The sequence below is a fragment of the Cyrtonyx montezumae genome, unplaced genomic scaffold (genome assembly GCF_038088225.1).
Source record: "Cyrtonyx montezumae isolate F1298 unplaced genomic scaffold, pur_monq_1.0 scaffold_123, whole genome shotgun sequence".
NCBI classification, from domain to species: Eukaryota; Metazoa; Chordata; class Aves; order Galliformes; family Odontophoridae; genus Cyrtonyx; species Cyrtonyx montezumae.
This window is the reverse complement of record NW_027071852.1, coordinates 27,847-44,222: the sequence shown is the minus strand read 5'-3', so window position 1 is coordinate 44,222 and position 16,376 is coordinate 27,847. Positions and strand designations below refer to the sequence as shown.

The 16,376-nt window shown below is 56.5% G+C and overlaps 1 protein-coding gene across 1 annotated transcript; it reads right to left on the bottom strand.

The window, feature by feature from the left end:
* Positions 1-440: 440 nt before the first annotated feature.
* Positions 441-15,315, bottom strand: ACAP1 (ArfGAP with coiled-coil, ankyrin repeat and PH domains 1). Its single transcript, XM_065730387.1, is given in 24 exon segments — positions 441-610; positions 1,081-1,130; positions 1,235-1,345; positions 2,191-2,300; positions 2,387-2,550; positions 2,776-2,918; positions 3,480-3,574; positions 3,681-3,750; positions 4,739-4,911; positions 5,715-5,826; positions 6,641-6,732; positions 6,735-6,740; positions 7,274-7,325; positions 8,106-8,218; positions 8,383-8,457; positions 8,554-8,649; positions 9,147-9,191; positions 9,842-10,025; positions 10,710-10,765; positions 10,875-10,928; positions 11,567-11,686; positions 12,145-12,201; positions 13,396-13,492; positions 15,167-15,315. Coding segments are annotated over 24 exon segments (2,229 nt in total). The 5' UTR covers positions 15,220-15,315; the 3' UTR covers positions 441-509.
* Positions 15,316-16,376: the final 1,061 nt, after the last annotated feature.

The following is a 16,376-nucleotide window of genomic DNA, read 5'->3' as shown; positions in this document are numbered from 1 at the left end:
GGTTTGGTTCTTGGTTCCCCAACCAGAACCTATTTGAGATGTCAAATTTAGGGGTTTGGTTCTTGGTTCCCCAACCAGAACCTATTTGAGATGTCAAATTTAGGGGTTTGGTTCTAGGTTACCCAACCACAACCCATTTGAGATGGCAAATTTAGGGGTTTGGTTCTAGGTTACCCAACCGCAACCCATTTGAGATTGCAGCTTTGGGAACTGGGTTTGTGGTATCCCAACCAGGACTCATCTGAAACAGTAGATTTGAGGGTTTGGTTCTAGGTATCCAAACCAGGACACATTTGAGATTGCAGATTTTGGGGGTTTGCTTTTAGATGACACTGCTATTTTGGGGAGGAAAAAAATGATTTTACAACCCTCACCAGGGCTTTAGAGGGGCACGGTTCTAGGTCCCATAACCACCCCATTCTAGGTACCCCAACAGTTGCCTGAGAAAAAATAAGGCCATTCCTTTATTTTAATTAACAAATGGGGATGTGGCCCTCAAGGGGACTGATCTATAGGGTGGAGTGCTTTGAGGGGGCACGGGTGAGCTTCTCGGGGTTGTCAGAAGCCATGAGAGAGATGTCACGGAAGATGTCGAGGTAGGTGTCATCACCTGGGGAGGGGGAGAGAAGTGTGGGGACCCTAAAATAGAGACACCCCCACAAAACATCCCCAATGGAGAACCCCAAATTCTGGGAGTTCTCACTCTTAGGGTTGACCCAATCTCAACGTCCCTCCCCCCCCCCCCCAAACCTCCCCCACACCCCAGAACTCCTATTCCCTTCCCATAACCCAAGGGTTCCCTCCCAAACTTAGGCTCCAGGATGTCCCAAACCTGGGGTGATTAACCCCCAAACTCAAAGTTTGACCCCAAATCCCACAGAATTTAATCCCCAAACCCCCAGACTTATCTCAAAACCACAGATTTACCTCCTCCTGTGGAGACTGACTCCAAATCCCAGAAATTGACCTCAAATTTCAGAGATTGATCCCAAAACCCAGAGATCCAGCCCAACACCCAAAGATTGACCCAAAAACTCAAGAGATTCACCCCCAAACCCACAAATAGACCCCCAAACCCACTGGTCTGTCCCTGGGCCACCTCCAGCTCCCGCATCTTGGCCAACCGCAGCCTGAAGGCAGATGGTGGGGGGCAGAAATCAGTGATAGGGGATGATGAGGTGGGGGTCCCCCACCCCAACTGAGGTGTCACCCATGGGGTGGGAAGGGGGCTCACAGGGTGACGATATCGGCATTGGCCAATTCCATGGCAATGGTGAGGGCATCCTTCCCCTCCGCGTCGACCGCGTTGATGTCAGCACCGCGCTTCAGGAAGAGGCATGCCAGGCTGCAATGGGGTGGGAGGGGGGTGGGACACATATATGGGGTGAGGGAACACATATATTGAGTGGAGGAGGCAATGGGGTTGGGATTTAGGGGTGACAGATCCCATTCAAGTATCAAATGGGACAGAAATTGTTCTGGGACATGGAGGAGGCCCAAGTAAATAGGGGTCTGCTCAAGTAGGGCCCCTTCCCCAAAGGGAATGGAGATATCTCAGAAGTGAATGGAGAATACTCCAAAATGAATGGGGATCCCTCAAAGGGAAGAGAGGATCGCTCCCCAGTTGGTCACCCATCCAGGAGCAAACCAGGGCAGACCCTGCTGAGCTGCCCGTGGAGCCACACTGGGGTTGAACCCCGCCACCATTCAAAGGAATAAGGACTTGGGGTCACCCATCTGAAAATGGAACAGGGCAATCCCTGCTGAGCTTCTTGTGGGGGTAGTGTTAGGAGTGGGCACCACCACCAATCCTTTAAATGGAAAATGATTGGGGTCACCCATCCAGGAGCAAACCCAAGAGTTCCTGCTGAGCTTCTCACAGTGCTGAATTAGGTGGGACCGCAGCCACCACTTGTTAAAAGTAGGGATTCCACTGTGATGGTCACCCATCCAAAAGCAGGACAGGACAATCCCTGCTTAGTTTCTCATCCAGCTACCAAAGCGGTGACCACAGCCACCACTCATTTAAGTGGGAAATTGGGGTCACCCATCCAGGAGTAACCCCTATAAACCCTACTTAGCTTCCCATCCAATCACATCAGGGATGAGCACCACCACCATTCATAAGGTAAGGATGCTGAGCCCCCACTGCCCCCACCCCATTTCCCCCCCCCCCCCCCCCACACCCACCCAGTGTGACCCAGCATAGTGGCGTGGTGCAGCGGCCCGCGCCCGTGGCTGTCGCTCTGATTGACGCTGGCACCGTTCTGCAGCAGGAACTCACAGCCCAGCAGCGAATTCTATAAGCGGGGAGGGGGAGATCCCTATAAGGGTCACCCCCTCCATTGGGATCCCAATAGGGTGACGCCCCCCCAGCCCCCATTACCACAGCCACGGCCTGCAGGAGGGGTGTGCGGTGCTCCTCAGCTGCGTTGGCCCAACCGGGGTCAGCACCGTGGGCCAAAGCGTCGGCCATGGCCGGGAGGCGCCGGTGCTGTGCCCCCCAATAGAGCAGAGCCCCGGGGTGAAGGGTGGGGGACGGCTCAGGCTCTGTGGGGGGGAGAAACCGGGTGGAAATGGGGCAGAAATCGGGGTCAGGCCATGCTATCATATCACTGACCACGCCCACAACGCTTTTAGCCACGCCCACTATCGCATAGACCACGCCCACTGTGCACTGTCAGCACAAAGCCACGCCCATTCAGTGAGACCCGAGTTATAACCCCGCCCACCATCACCTCAAGCCCCGCCCTCTTCATCCTCTTCACCCAATACCTGTCGACTGGGAGCCGTGGTGGGCGGGGCTTCCTCGGGGGGTGGGGCGTGGTGGGCGGGGTTTATTAGGCCACGCCCCCGGGAGGCGGGTGACAAATTTCTTCTCGACGTATTTGGCTCTGATCCAATCCTCGCGCTGCGCCCTATGGGGGGGGGATGGGCACCGGGGAGGGGGGTCCTGGGGGGCTTTGGGATCTTGGGTTGGGGGGAGGGGGGACCTTAGGGGGCGGTCTGAAGGGTTTTGGAGTGAGGTTGGAGGGGTCTTGGGGGGAAGTTGGGGGGGTTGGGGTATTCTGTCGGGAGGGGTCTTAGGGGGATCTGGGGGGGCTGAGGTTGGGGGGTTGCACTGGGGTCTTGGGGAGGGCTTGTGGGGTTTTGGGGGGGGGAGTCTGAAGGGTTTTGGGGTGGGGTTGAGGGGATAGGGGTTCTGAGGGGGACCTGGGGGTGGGGGTCTGAAGTGTTTTGGGGTGGGATTCTTGGGGGGGGGGGTTCCTGGGAGGATTCTAATGGGGTTTGAGGGGGTTTAATGAGGGAGGGGGGGTCCTGAGATGATCTGGGGCTTCTGGGGAGCCCCAAGGTGGGGGTCTAGGGAATTTGGGTGTGGGGGGGTTATGGAGGGGGGTTTGGGGTCGTTGTGGTTCTGGAGGGCCTTTGGGGGGGGGGAGGAGGGGAGATTTTTTTTGGGGGGGGGGGGTCTCACCCACCGTGAGCACTCGGGGTGGGGTCTCTTCACCCCCATCTCGTCCACCCGCGCCTCATAGATGCGGTTCAGCGCGCGGTTCCCCAACTCACACATCAGCTTTTATTCGGGGGGCGGGAGGGGGAACGAATTTAAAGAGGGTGGATCTCCCCCCCAGACCCCCCCCATCCGCCCCTCCCCCGTCCATCCCAGTGCTCCCAGTTACCTTCACCAGTTCAGGCTCCCACGTGTCCAGTGTCAGCGAGCGCACCTTGGAGAAGTGCACCCCCAGGCTCCTGGGGGGGGGGTGGGGGGCAAAAAGAAATGGGGTTTTTAGGGGGGGGGGGGTCCTCAAATCCTGGGTGGTTCCAAATGTCTTTGTGGGGGTTCTTATCGGGTTTGGGGGGTCCTTACGGTCCTGGAAGGGGAATATGAGGGCGTCTGGGGGTCATGGGGTGTTGTGAGGGGGCATGGGGGGGGGGGAGTCTTTCAGATCCTGGAAAGTATTATAGGGGTGTTAGAGGGGTCGTGGGGGGGACCCCAAAGTCTTTATGGGAGTTCTCATGAGGGTGGGGGGAGGAGGGATCCTTAAGGTCCTGGAAGAGGGATATAGCAGCTGGGGTGTTCTAGTGGGGATCCTTAAGGTCCTGGAAGGTGTCATGGGGGTGTTTGGGGGGGGGCGTGAGGGGGACCTCACAGTCCTTATGGGGGTTCTTATGGGGTTGGGGGAGCCTGGGGTGGATCCTTAAGGTCCTGGAAGGTATCACAGGGGTGTTAGGTGGGTCATGGGGGTGGGGACCCTGAAGTCTTTATGGGGTTTCTTATGGGGGTGGGGAGGGGGTCTCTTTGAGGTCAGTGTAGGGATTTCGGTTCTCAGGAATGGATTTGGGATTAAGGCGGAGATTTTGGGGTGAAATAATGGGATTTGGGGGCACGGTGGGAGAGCACTCAACACTCATTTGGGGTCAGCAGGGTTTAGGGACCCCTATAGGGACCCCTCTAGGGACTCTAATAGGATTTGGGATCTCAGGGCTGAATTTGGGGATCCAGACAGAGATTTGGGTGCAAAGTGATGAATTTTGGGGTGAAATAATGGGATTTGAGGGCACAGTGGGAGAGCACTCTACGCTCATTTGGGGTCAGCAGGGTTAGGGATCTTTATAGGGATTCTTATAGGACCGCTTATAAGATTTGGGGTCTCAGGGCTGAATTTAGGGATCCAGATGGAGATTTCGGGGTGAAGTGATGAATTTTGGGGTGAAATAATGGGATTCGGGGGCTCACCGGTGGATCCCGGAGCACTCGATGCACAGTGTGATGCCCAGGTTGACGCTGGCCCAGGCGGGGTCGGGCGCTCGGCACTCGCAGCAGTTCCCGTTCCCCTCCAACCCCAATATCGCCCCCAAAACTTCACGACCCCCACGGGACCCCCCGGATCCCGATGTCGACCCCGGGGACTGCAAAAGAAATGGGGACAATGGAGCAGGGAGTGGGGGGTTGGGCTTTGAGACCCCCATAGCAGTGTTTAGGGTTCCAGCTTCCCCCACCTTATTAGGGTTTGGGGTCCCATAACTCTCACTTAAGAATGTAGGGTCCACTCCTCACCCCTCCCCCCCCACTAATAAAAGGATTTGGGGTCCCATAATCCCCCACCCTGTAAGGATTTTGGGGTCCCATAACCTACCCCATAACAATTTGGTGTCCCATAGCCCTCAATCCAAGAAAAAGATTTGGGATTTGGTGTCCCACAGCCCCCCACTCCATAAGAATTTTGGGGTGCTATAACTCTTCCTTAAGAGTTTAGATTCCCATAACCCCCATCCCCCCCGCTCAAAAAGGATTTGAGATTTGGGGTCAAATAGCCCCCCACTCTATAAGGATTCTGGAGTCCCATAACCCACCCCAAAACAATTTGGGGTCCCAATGCCTTCCCCCATCCCCTAAGGATTTTGGGATACCAATATGTTTTTGGGATAGTTTGGAGGCATTTGGGGTTCCCACATTCCCAGGGTGAACCCAATGGGTGGTTCTGGGGTTTTTGGGGTTCCCTCCCACCCAAAGGGATCCCGATGGGTTTAGGGCTATTTGGGGTTCCCACATTCCCAGGGTGATCCCAATAGGTTTTGGGGTTCCCTCCCACCCAAGGGGATCCTGATGCTTTTCGCAGTGGTTCTGGGGGTTTTTGGGGTTCCCACAGCGGATCCCAACCGACCTGGGGACACTTTGGGGGGGTTTTTGGGGGGTGGGGTGGGGGTCTCACCCCTGTAGGGCCGCGGGGGGGGTCCTGGCTGAAGGCGGAGGCGATGCTGCTCTGCACAGCGCTGACCCACGCGCGCTGCTGCCCCGCTGAGTCCGCCTGCAGCACACAGCTCCTGGGGGGGGCACCCCAAAAGCGTTATGGGTCTAGGGGGGCACCCTAAAAGGGTTATGGGGTCTGGGGGGGGGGCACCCCAAAAGGATCATAGGGGTTTTATAGGGATCATAGGGGGAACACCAGAATGGTTTTGGAGTTCAGGGCCGGGGGGGGATGATGAAATCATTGTAGGGTTTTGGGGGTGTAACCTAAAAGGGTTATAGAGTCTCAGGGGGACACCCCAAAAGGGTTATAGGTGTCTGAGGGGGGCACCCCAAAAGCGTTATAGGGGTTTTAGGAAAGACACCAGAATGGTTTTGGAGTTCAGGGCAGGGGGGGATGATGAAATCATTGTAGGGTTTTGGGGAGTATATCCTAAAAGGGTTATAGGGATTTGGGGGGGCACCATAAAGGGTTATTGGGATCCAGAGAGGTTCCCTAAAAGGATTATAGGGTTCAGGGGGCATAAAAAATGGTTTTAGGGTTTTTGGGGAGGTGTACCCTAAAAGGGTTATAGGGGTTTGGGGGGCAACACCTTGGAGTGGTTATAGGGTTCTGGGGAAGAACCCCAAAAGGGTTCTAGGGGGTGATACCAAAAGGGTTATAGGGTTCAAGGGGGGGAGGGGGGGTTCCCATTTTGGAGGGCCCCCCATTTTTGGGGTCCTCCACAGTTTTAGGGTTCCAGTTTATGGGGACACCCCATCAACTCCTTCACCACCATTTTCAGTCCCATCCTATTTACAGACCCCCTTTTCCTGCCTCCCTCCCCTATTTTGGGTTGTCCTCCCCCCAGATTTTTGAGGTTCCCCCCCGTTTTTGGGGGTCACACTCACTTGCTGGGGGACACCACCTCGAAGCAGAAGCGCCGCTCCAATTCGGGACACGGTTTTACGGTGCAGAGCCGCAGGTCCGGGACCACCACGTGGGGGGGTCCTGGGACACGGGTCGGGGGGGGGGGGATACCCCAAAACTGGGACCCCAGAGCCACCTCAAACAGCCCCAAAACTGGGACCCCAAAACCCTGCCCCGAACTGCCTCCATCTGCCCCAAAGTATCCTGAAACAGAACCCTAAATAGTCCTAAACAGCCCCAAAATCGGGACCCCAAATGACCCCAAGTAGCCCCCAAATGGCCCCAAAACTGTGACTCTGAATGACCCCAAAACCCAAATAATGCCAAAATAGCCCTCAAACTGCCCCAAACAGCCCCCAAAACTGACCCCAAAATAGTCACAAGTGGCCCCAAACTGGGACCTCAAAGCTGTGCCCCTAAAGGCCCTCAAACGGCCCCAAAACTGAACCCCCAAATGGTCCCAAATGGCCCCGGAACTGTGACCCCAAAGCTGCGCTCCCAAACTATCCCCAAACCACCTCAATCTGCCCTAAACCTTGCCCCCCTACCACCTGCCCCACCCCCAAATCCAGACCCCAAATGCTAGGACCCCCGCCCCAAATAGTTCCCCTTACCTGTGCCCTCTTGAGGTACACCAGTTGGTTGCTCTGAATGGAGAACCAGCGCCTGGAGGGGGGTGGGGACCCCAAAATGAGGGAGGGGGTCCCAAAATGGGGGGTGAGACCCCAAAACTGAAGAGGGGGTGGGGGAAGGGGGAACCTATGGGTCTCTATGGGGTCCATATTTGTCTCCCTATGGTTCTCTGTGGAGTCTCTGTGGGTCTGAGTGTGGGTCTCAATGCGTTTCCATAGGTCTCTACTGATCCCTATGGGTCCTCATGGGGCCTCTATGGGGTCTCTGCCCTATGGGTTTCTCTATGAACATCTATGGGTCCCCATGGGTCCCTAATGGGGTCTCTGTGGGTCCTAATGAGCCCTAATGGATCCCTCTGTGGATTTCTATCGGTCTCTTTATGTGTCCTTATAGGTTTCTATGGGTCCTTATGGGGTCCCTATAGGTCTCTGTGGGGTCCCTATGAGCTCCTATGGTTCTCCGTGGATTCTCCATTGGTCCTTATGGATCCCAATGGGTCTCTATGGGGTCTCTATGGGGTCCCTATGGATCTCAGTGGCTCTCACTATGGGTCCGTATGGGTCCCACTATAGATCTCCATGATCTCTATGGGGTCCCCACAAGTTTTAAAGGGTCTTTACGCATTTCTATGGGTCTCTCTAGCAGTCTTTATAGGGTCTCTATGGGTTAGGTCTCCATATGAGTCCATATGGGGTCCCTACGGTTCCCTGTCTACTCTCCATCGGTCCTTACAGTTCCCAGTGGGTCTCTATGGGGTCTCTATAGGGTGTCTATGGGCATTTTGAGGTTTGGGATATTTGGGGGTGGGGGTACCGGCTCCAGGTGCGGAATGCATTGCTGGCCCTCTTGTACAGGTACCCCTCCATGGGGGGGGCATCAGGCCCCGCCCCCCCGCTGGCCACGCCCACCACCTCCTGCGTCAGGTCCTGGGTGGGAGGGAGCAGTCAGAGGTCACGCCCACCACGAGGCCACGCCTCCATTAGAAAAAAAACCACGCCCCTTTGTAAACCACGCCCCCCACAGCGCCTCTCGCTCTAGACCACGCCCCCTTATCGTCACAGGCCACGCCCACCTCGTTAACCACGCCCACCTGCTGCAGCAGCAGCGCGTGTCTCTGCTCCAGGTCCCGCTGCCTCCGCGCCGCCTCCAACTCCATCTGCTCCAACTTGAGAGGAGCAAAGCAAGGGCGAGCCCTTCAGAAACCCCCGGGGAGACCCTCCCCCATAAGAAGGGGACTGAAACTCCAGGATGGGGGGCTCACCTGTGTCCCCAGGCGCGTGCGGAAGGGTTGGGATGAGGCAGCTGCTGTGTGGCCGTGGGAGAAGAAGGAGGCGTGGGCAGCCAACAGGGAGAGAGCCTGCGGGGGGGGTCGGGGGGGAGAACGACGACCGTATGGAGCCCCAACATCCCACCCATGGAGCTCCAGTAGAGTCCCAAATCACCCCACGGAATCCTAAATCCTCTTTGAGCACCCATAGATCTCACCGTGCCCACCCTACTGGACCCATCAATCCCACTCTGCGACCCTTCAGACCCACTCCAATGGATACCCAACCCCCTCATGAACCCCACCCCATATACTCCCAAATCCCCCCCTGGAACCCAGACTCCCCCATGGGCTCCCAAATCTCCTCTGTAGACCCACAGAACTTCCAGAACCCCCCCATAGACCCCCAGATACCTCTACAATCCCCCATCCCCACCATGGAGTCCCCAGTACCCCCCCCCCCACAGTTCCCCATCACCCCATAGATCGCTCCTTACACCCCCATTTCCTTTTATCCCTGCATAGAACTACACCATTGCACCCCAATATGCCCCCTGGACCTCCGCCCCCCAAATTCCCCCACTCACAAACTGCAGCGTTTCCGTTTTCTGCTTGTCCCGCATCACGTTGAGCTGGGGAGGGGGATGGAAGAGTTGGGGGGGGAGGGGGGTTTCTCTCGACCACGACCCCACCAGACCCGCCCCTCCCAGCCACACCCAACCTTAGTACCCACCCACCCACAAGCTGCACCCATTCTAATCCCACCCACGAGTAAGCCCCACCCACCCTAACCCCCACCCCTCTCAGTGCTCCTCCTGTCCATTCACTTCATTCGTTCCCAAGCCACGCCCACCACTAGGCCACGCCCACATTTAAATCACACCCACCCTATAGTCACATCAGCATCTAAAAGCCACGCCCACCTTAAAACACATCTGTTCTAAAGCCACGGCTACCAATAAGACACGCCCACCTTTAAATCACGCCCACATAAAGCCACGCCTACATCTAAACCACACCCTCAGACCCGCCCACACATAAACCCACTCACTTTTAAGCCACACCCACCACGAGCCATATATAGCCACAAAGCCCCTCCCACTGTTAAGCCACGCCCACCTCCAAGCCACGCTTTCTCACAACCCCACCCTCTCATTAGTCACACCCACCCCTAAGCCCCACCCACAATCCACACCTACCTCCAATCCCCACCCACCTCTCAGCCGCACTTACCCTAAACCCCGCCCCCTAAGCTCCCTGTTTCAGCTCAAACCCCGCCCACCTGCATCACGTGGTCCAGCCCCCGCGCTCTGGCCACGCCCCTCGCCCCCCCCAGGGCGGCGGCCGCCTCCTGTGCCTCGTGGGGGCGACGCCGTGGGACCTCAGCGTGGTGCTGCTGGGCCCCCCCCAGCGCCTCCAGGGCACGGCCCCGCTCCCGCCGGGACCCCCGCACCACCCGGCACCCCCTGGAGGGTGGGGAAAGGTTTGGGGGGGGGGGGTTCGGGACACGAGGGATGAGAACCCCCACCCCCATCCTTTGGGATCTATAGGACCCCCCTTTAGAACACATAGGGTCCCCACGACACCCATAGGACCCCCCCCATGACACTCGTGGGAACCCCAGGACCCCCCCATAACTCCTCCATAGCACCCATAGGATCGCTTGCACGACACAGCCATGGGACCCCCTACCAGGACCCATAGGACCCCCCCACGATAATCATGGGACCCTTAGGAGCCCCCATATTCCCCCACACCCCAACACCCGTAGGACAGCCCCCTATGACACCCACGGGACCCCCCCTCTAAGACTCATAGGAACCCCCCAGTGGCACCCATCTGACCTCTTCCATGACACCCACGGGACCCCACCCCCCCAGGACCCATAGGACCCCCTCATGACACCCATGTCCCCCCATCACCCCCCCAATGACACCCATAGCCCCTCCCACTCAGGACCACCCCCACAGCACCCTCTCACGACCCTCTATATCCCCTCCACGACACCCATAGCCCCCCAGAACCCCCCCCAATGACACCCATAGGCTCCTCCCCATGGCTTCCCCGTACCCCCCATGGCCCCCCAGCCCCCCATGACACCCTTAGGACCCCCCCCATGGGACCCCCCCCCCCCATCGGGTGCCACTCACTCCATCAGTCCGTGCAGGTGCCGCCGCAGCGCCCGCTCGGTGCTGTCCTGCAGCTCCTGGGGGGGGGGGCAGATTTTTTTGGGGAGGGGGGGGGCACATTGGGGGTCACTGTAATGGGGAGGGGGCAGGGGGAGGAGCTTGGAGAAAGGGGCGGGGCTTGGGCACCTCGTGGCCGTCCATCATCTGCTCCAGTGAATCACAGAGCTTCTCCAGGGCCTCCTGAAATGGTTCGGGGTGGGGGGAACCCCCACATGGACCCCCCCCCCCCCACACACACAGAAATCTCACAACCACCTCCCCCCCCCCCCAAAACAAACAACACCCAGGACCCAATTTTGGAGTGCCCCCTCCCTTTTTTGGGGTCAACACTACCAATCTTCCCTCCTCATAAGCCCCCCCTCCCCAGGACTCCCCATTTTGGGGATGCCTCCTCCTCCAGGACCTCCCAATAGACCCTAGGACCCCCCCCACCCATTATTGGGGTCTTCCCCCCCAAATTTTGGGGTGCTGATCCTCCCAAATTTTGGGGTGCTGACCCCCCACCCCCACATATTGCGCTCTTCCCCCTCCAACCCTTCAAATTTTGGGATGCCCCTCCCCCCAGTCGAGGCTATTTTCCCTCCCAAACCCCCAAATTTTGGGGCGATGACCCCCCAGCCCTCCTCCACCCCCCTCATATTGAACTCTTCGGCCCCAAACCCCCAAATTTCGGAGTGATAACCCCCCCAGCTCCCACTCCCACCAACTCAAAACACCCTCATTTTGGGCTATACCCCCCCAACCTTTAAATTTTGGGGTTCCCCCCCCTCCACAAGGGTTCCCCTAAATATTTTGGGGGCCGGGGGAGGTGGTCTCACCCTCAGCAGGGGGTCCCCTCGGGGGGCCCCCCCCATTTCTCGCAGCCCCACTGCCAGCGCCCGGCTGCTCCCCACCAGCTGCCGCCCGGCCTCCAGCACGGCCCCCCCCAACTTCAGCACCTGCGGGAAGGGGAGGGGGGGGGAAGCGACATGCCCCCCAAAATCAAAGACACCCACTCCCCTTTTTTGGTGTTTCTGAGGGTCTCCCCCCTTTTTGGGAACCCCTTAAACCCCCTCTGACTCCCATAACCACATTGCCCCCACTCCTTAACCAGCCCCCCCCCCTTCCTAACCCCCCCGCCCCTCCTTTTTAGGGACCCCTCTCATTGTTAGCCCCCCCCCCCCCCATTTTTTATCTCCTCCCCCTTCCTTTGGGGGGGACCCCCTAAGCCCTTTCAGACCTCCCCTTCCCCCCAGGGACCCAAATCCCACCTTTACCCTCCCACATCCCCCCTCATTTTGGGGTCCATTTTTTGGGATCCCCCCCTCATTTTTAGGACCCCTCCATTTCAGAGACCTCCTCCCCAGCCACGGGGCCCTTTTTTTGGGCACCCCTCCCATTTTTGGGGACCCCCCACCTTCTCCAGCTGCGTCTCCAGCTCTGACACCTCCGCCTCCGCCTCTCCACTGCCGCCCTTTGGGGGGGGGACAGATTTGGGAGTGATTTGGGGACCATTTGGGGGGAATTGGGGTTATTTGGGACAATGGGAGAAAACCGGGGAGGATTTGGGGGTCACGCTGGGTGACTGAAAGTGATTTGGGGTGATTTGGGTTCATATAAGGTGACTGAGATGATTTTGGGATGATTTGGGGTCACTTTCAGGTGGTTTGGGGTGGGGGTGATTCGGGGGTGATTTTGGGGGATTGAGAGTGATTTTTGGGGGGACTGAGGGTGAATTTGGGGGGACTGAGGGTGATTTTGGGATGATTTGGGGTGATTTTTGGTATTTTAGGGGTAATCTTGAAGAGATCCGGGATTGATCTGTGGCGATTTGGGATCATTTGAGAGGACTGGGGGTGATTTTGGGGCGGTTTGGGGCAATTTGGGGACACTGGGGTTGAATTTAGGTCGATTTCAGGGGCTCTGGTGTCCATGGGAAATTTAGGACCATTTGGGGTCCGCTGAGTTCAATTTGGGTGATGTACGAATCACTTTTGGGATCGTTCGAGGTGACAGAGGTGGATTTGGGTCCTTGGGTTCGCTTCGGTTTAGGGTTGACTTCGGATCAGTTTGGGTCGAATTTAGGGTCACCCTGGAGGTGACTTTGGGTCAGAGCGACTGTTTTGGGGTCAATGTGGGGGTATTTGGGGTCGCTTTGTGTCACTGGGGCCGTTTGGGGTTCTTTGCATTTTTGGGTTGATTTGGGCTCATTTTGGGGCGATTTTCGGCCGCTTTCACAAACTTTGGGGCTCATTCTGATGGGATTTGGGGCGATTTGGGGTCCCCGTGCTTCAGCTTGGGTCATTTGGTGACAATTTAGGGACAATTTAGGTCGTTTGGTGATAATTCAGGGACAATTTGGGGTCGTTTTGATTAATTTGGCAGCAATTTGGAGCCATCCAGGGGCAACTGGGGCGATTTTTGGTAAGGGGAGTGATGCGGGGTCACGTTTAGGTCACTTGGGGTCGTTTTTAGGTCCGTTTGGGTCACTTGGAGATGGATTTGGGGCAATTTGTGTCAGTGTGGGCCCCATCGGGGGCGACGCGGCGCCATTCGGGTTTAATTTCAGATGCCCCGAGGTGATGCTGCCGCCATTTTGAGCTGATTTCAGACGATTTTGGGGGGCAATGTGGGGTCTCTTTTCTTGCACTCAGCCCCACGTGTGCACAGCGGAGCGGATTTTGGGGCGATTTGGGGCGATTTTGGGGCCCTGCGGTGCTGCGGTCGGCAGCAGTTTCCTGCGCTGTTTCCTGCGGCCGCCGTCGCTATGGCAACGGGACGACGTCACGGGCGCACTTTTGGGGGGGAACCCCTATTTTTTCACATCCCCCCCTCCCCCCTCCTTTGCATCCCACCCTTCTGCTCTTCCCTCGTGCAAGGAGTGCCCTCGTGCACACCAAGGGTCCTTGCACGAGGGCGTCCCTATCGCATCAGGTGTCTTTGCACAAAGAGGAGCATCTTGCACGAGGGGGGCCTTGCACGAGGGGAGGGGCCTGCACAAGCAGAGAGGTCTTGAACAAGGAGTCCTTGCACTGGGGGTCCTTACACAAGAGGGGCTCTTGCACGAGGGGTCCTTGCACGAGGGGAGGGGCATGATTGCACGAGTACCTTTGCACAAGCAGCGGCATCCTGCACGAGTGGTCCTTGCACGAACACAGGAGCCTTGCACTAGCACAGGGGCCTTGCACAAGGAGTCCTTACACGAGAGGGGCTCTTGCATGAGAGGTCCTTGCACGAGGGGAGGGCATAATTGCACCAGGTGCCTTTGCACAAGCAGCAGCATCCTGCACGAGGGGTCCTTGCACACACACAGGGGCCTTGCACAAGCAGGAAGGTGTTGAACAAGGAGTCCTTGCACTGGGGGCCCTTACACAAGCGTGGCTCTTGCATGAGAGGTCCTTGCACGAGGGGAGGGGGTGATTGCATGAGGTGTCTTTGCACAAGCAGGAGCATCTTGCACGAGGAGTCCTTGCACAAGAGAGGCACCTTTGCACAAGCACAGCAGCCTTGCACAAGGAGGGTCTTGCATGAAGGGCACACACACAAGCAGGGTGATTTTTGCACGAGGTTCTTGCACAAGCAGGAGGGCTTTGCACGAGGAGTTCTTGCACTAGCGGCACTTGCACGTGTGTTTTTTCTGTTTTTGCACAGCGGTGATTTGGAGCAATTGGGCGTTTTCTTTCCTTTGGGGCCATTTTGATGGAATTTGGGGGTGATTTGGGGCATCCTGGGCATCATTTTGGGGTCATTCAGGCTCTTTTGGGGCAATTCAGGCCCTTTTTGGATGACTGAGTGTGACCCGGGCTGATTTCAGTGTGATTTTGGGGCGTTCTCATGGATTTTGGGGTCATTTTGTGGGGACCGTGGGTCGAATGAAAGAGAATTGGGGCGGCCTGGGTCACGTAGAGGTGATTTTGGGGTGATTTGGGGTCATTTTATGATTATTTGGGATCACTTTGGATGAGCGGGGTGTGATTTTGGGGCAGTTTTGGTCCTTTTGGGGTCACCCTGAGAGATTTTGTGGGGCTCATTTTGGATGAGCAGAGGTCACCTGGGGTCATTTGTGGCCACTTTTTTGGGGTAGTATGGGTTGATCTGGGGACGTTCGGGGTCTCTTATCACTGATTGACCTCAGGGTCATTTTGGGGCAGTTTAGGGTCATTTTGGGGGGATTTTGAGCCATCTGGGAGTGATTTGGGGTCATCTGGGGACGACGATGAGTCGTTGAGGGGTCGCTATGGGGCGATATCCATCAGTTTTGGAGAGGTTGGGGTCATCTTCGTTATTTTGGGGTCTTCAGGGGTCACTTCCATTGATTTGAAGCTGATTGGGGTATTCTGGGGGTCAATTTGGGGTCGTTTTGGGGTGAGACCAAAAGGGGAGGGGGTTGCATGAGGGGTTTTGGGGGAAAGGGGGGTTAGGGGGGAGGGTCCCAGTACCTGAACCAGGGTGAATCCCGCAGGCACTCCTCGAAGTCCAACTTCACCGTCATGGTGTGGGGGGGGTCCTGTGGGGAGGACTCCAGAAATGGGGTCCCCCAAAAGTTCCTAAAAAGGGGTCCCAAAAAGAAGTCCCGACTGGGGGGGGGCGGGGGAAGGGGTGCAACAGCGGGACCTGAAAATGAGGACCCCAAAAGGAGAGGACTCCAAAGAAGATGACTGGAATGGAGGTCCTAAAGCGGGGGTTCTAAAAATGGGGGGGGGGGGCTGAAAAAGGGGACACAAAAGGATGGGGGGGGGGGGGGAAGGAAGAGATACTTAAAGGGAGATCCTCAAAAATGGGGGTCCCAAAGGAGAAATCTTAACAGGAGGGGTCCTCGAAAAAGGAAGTCCCCAAAAGGGGGTCCCAAAAAGTGGGATTTCGGGGGGGACCCCAGAAATGGGGTTCCGGGGGGGCCACGCCGTGCCGGGCTGCGGCTGGCGCTGCCGGGGGAGCACGGGAGCCGCCAGGCCCCGCCCCTCGTTTTACCATAACCACGCCCCTTCATTAGCATATCGACAGTGGGCGTGGCCTGGCGGAGCAGCGTTCTGCTTGTTAACCCTTCGGTGACAGCTCGTTAACCCTCATTAACTCTAATTAACCCTCGTTAATCTCTGATTAACTCGCATAAACCCTAATGAACCACTGTTACTCGCTCGTTAGACCTAACTAATCCTCATCAAGCTTTCATTAGCTCTTCATTCACCTTTTATTAACCACTAGTTCACCCTCATTAACTCTAATTAATCCTCGTTAACCATCACTAATCCCCTAATTAATCTTTTATTACCTCTAAGCAACTCTCACTAATCCTTATTAAACCTAATTAACCCTCATCCCTAGTTAGCCTTTATTAGCCTTCATTCAACCTCATTTACCCTCTAATTAATACACATAAATCCTCATTAACCGCTAATTAAGCCTAACCTCATTAACCTTTCATTAACTCCTCATTAACCCTTCATTAACCTCTGACTGACTCTCATAAACCCCTAATAAACAGTCATTAAGCCCCCATTAACCACCATTGACTCTCACTGACACCTAATTAACCACAACTAATATTTTTAACCATAATTAACCCTAATTAAGCTTTCATTAGCCTTCATTAAAACCCCATTAGCCTTCATTAAAACCCACATTAACCCTCATTAGCTACTAATTAAGGAA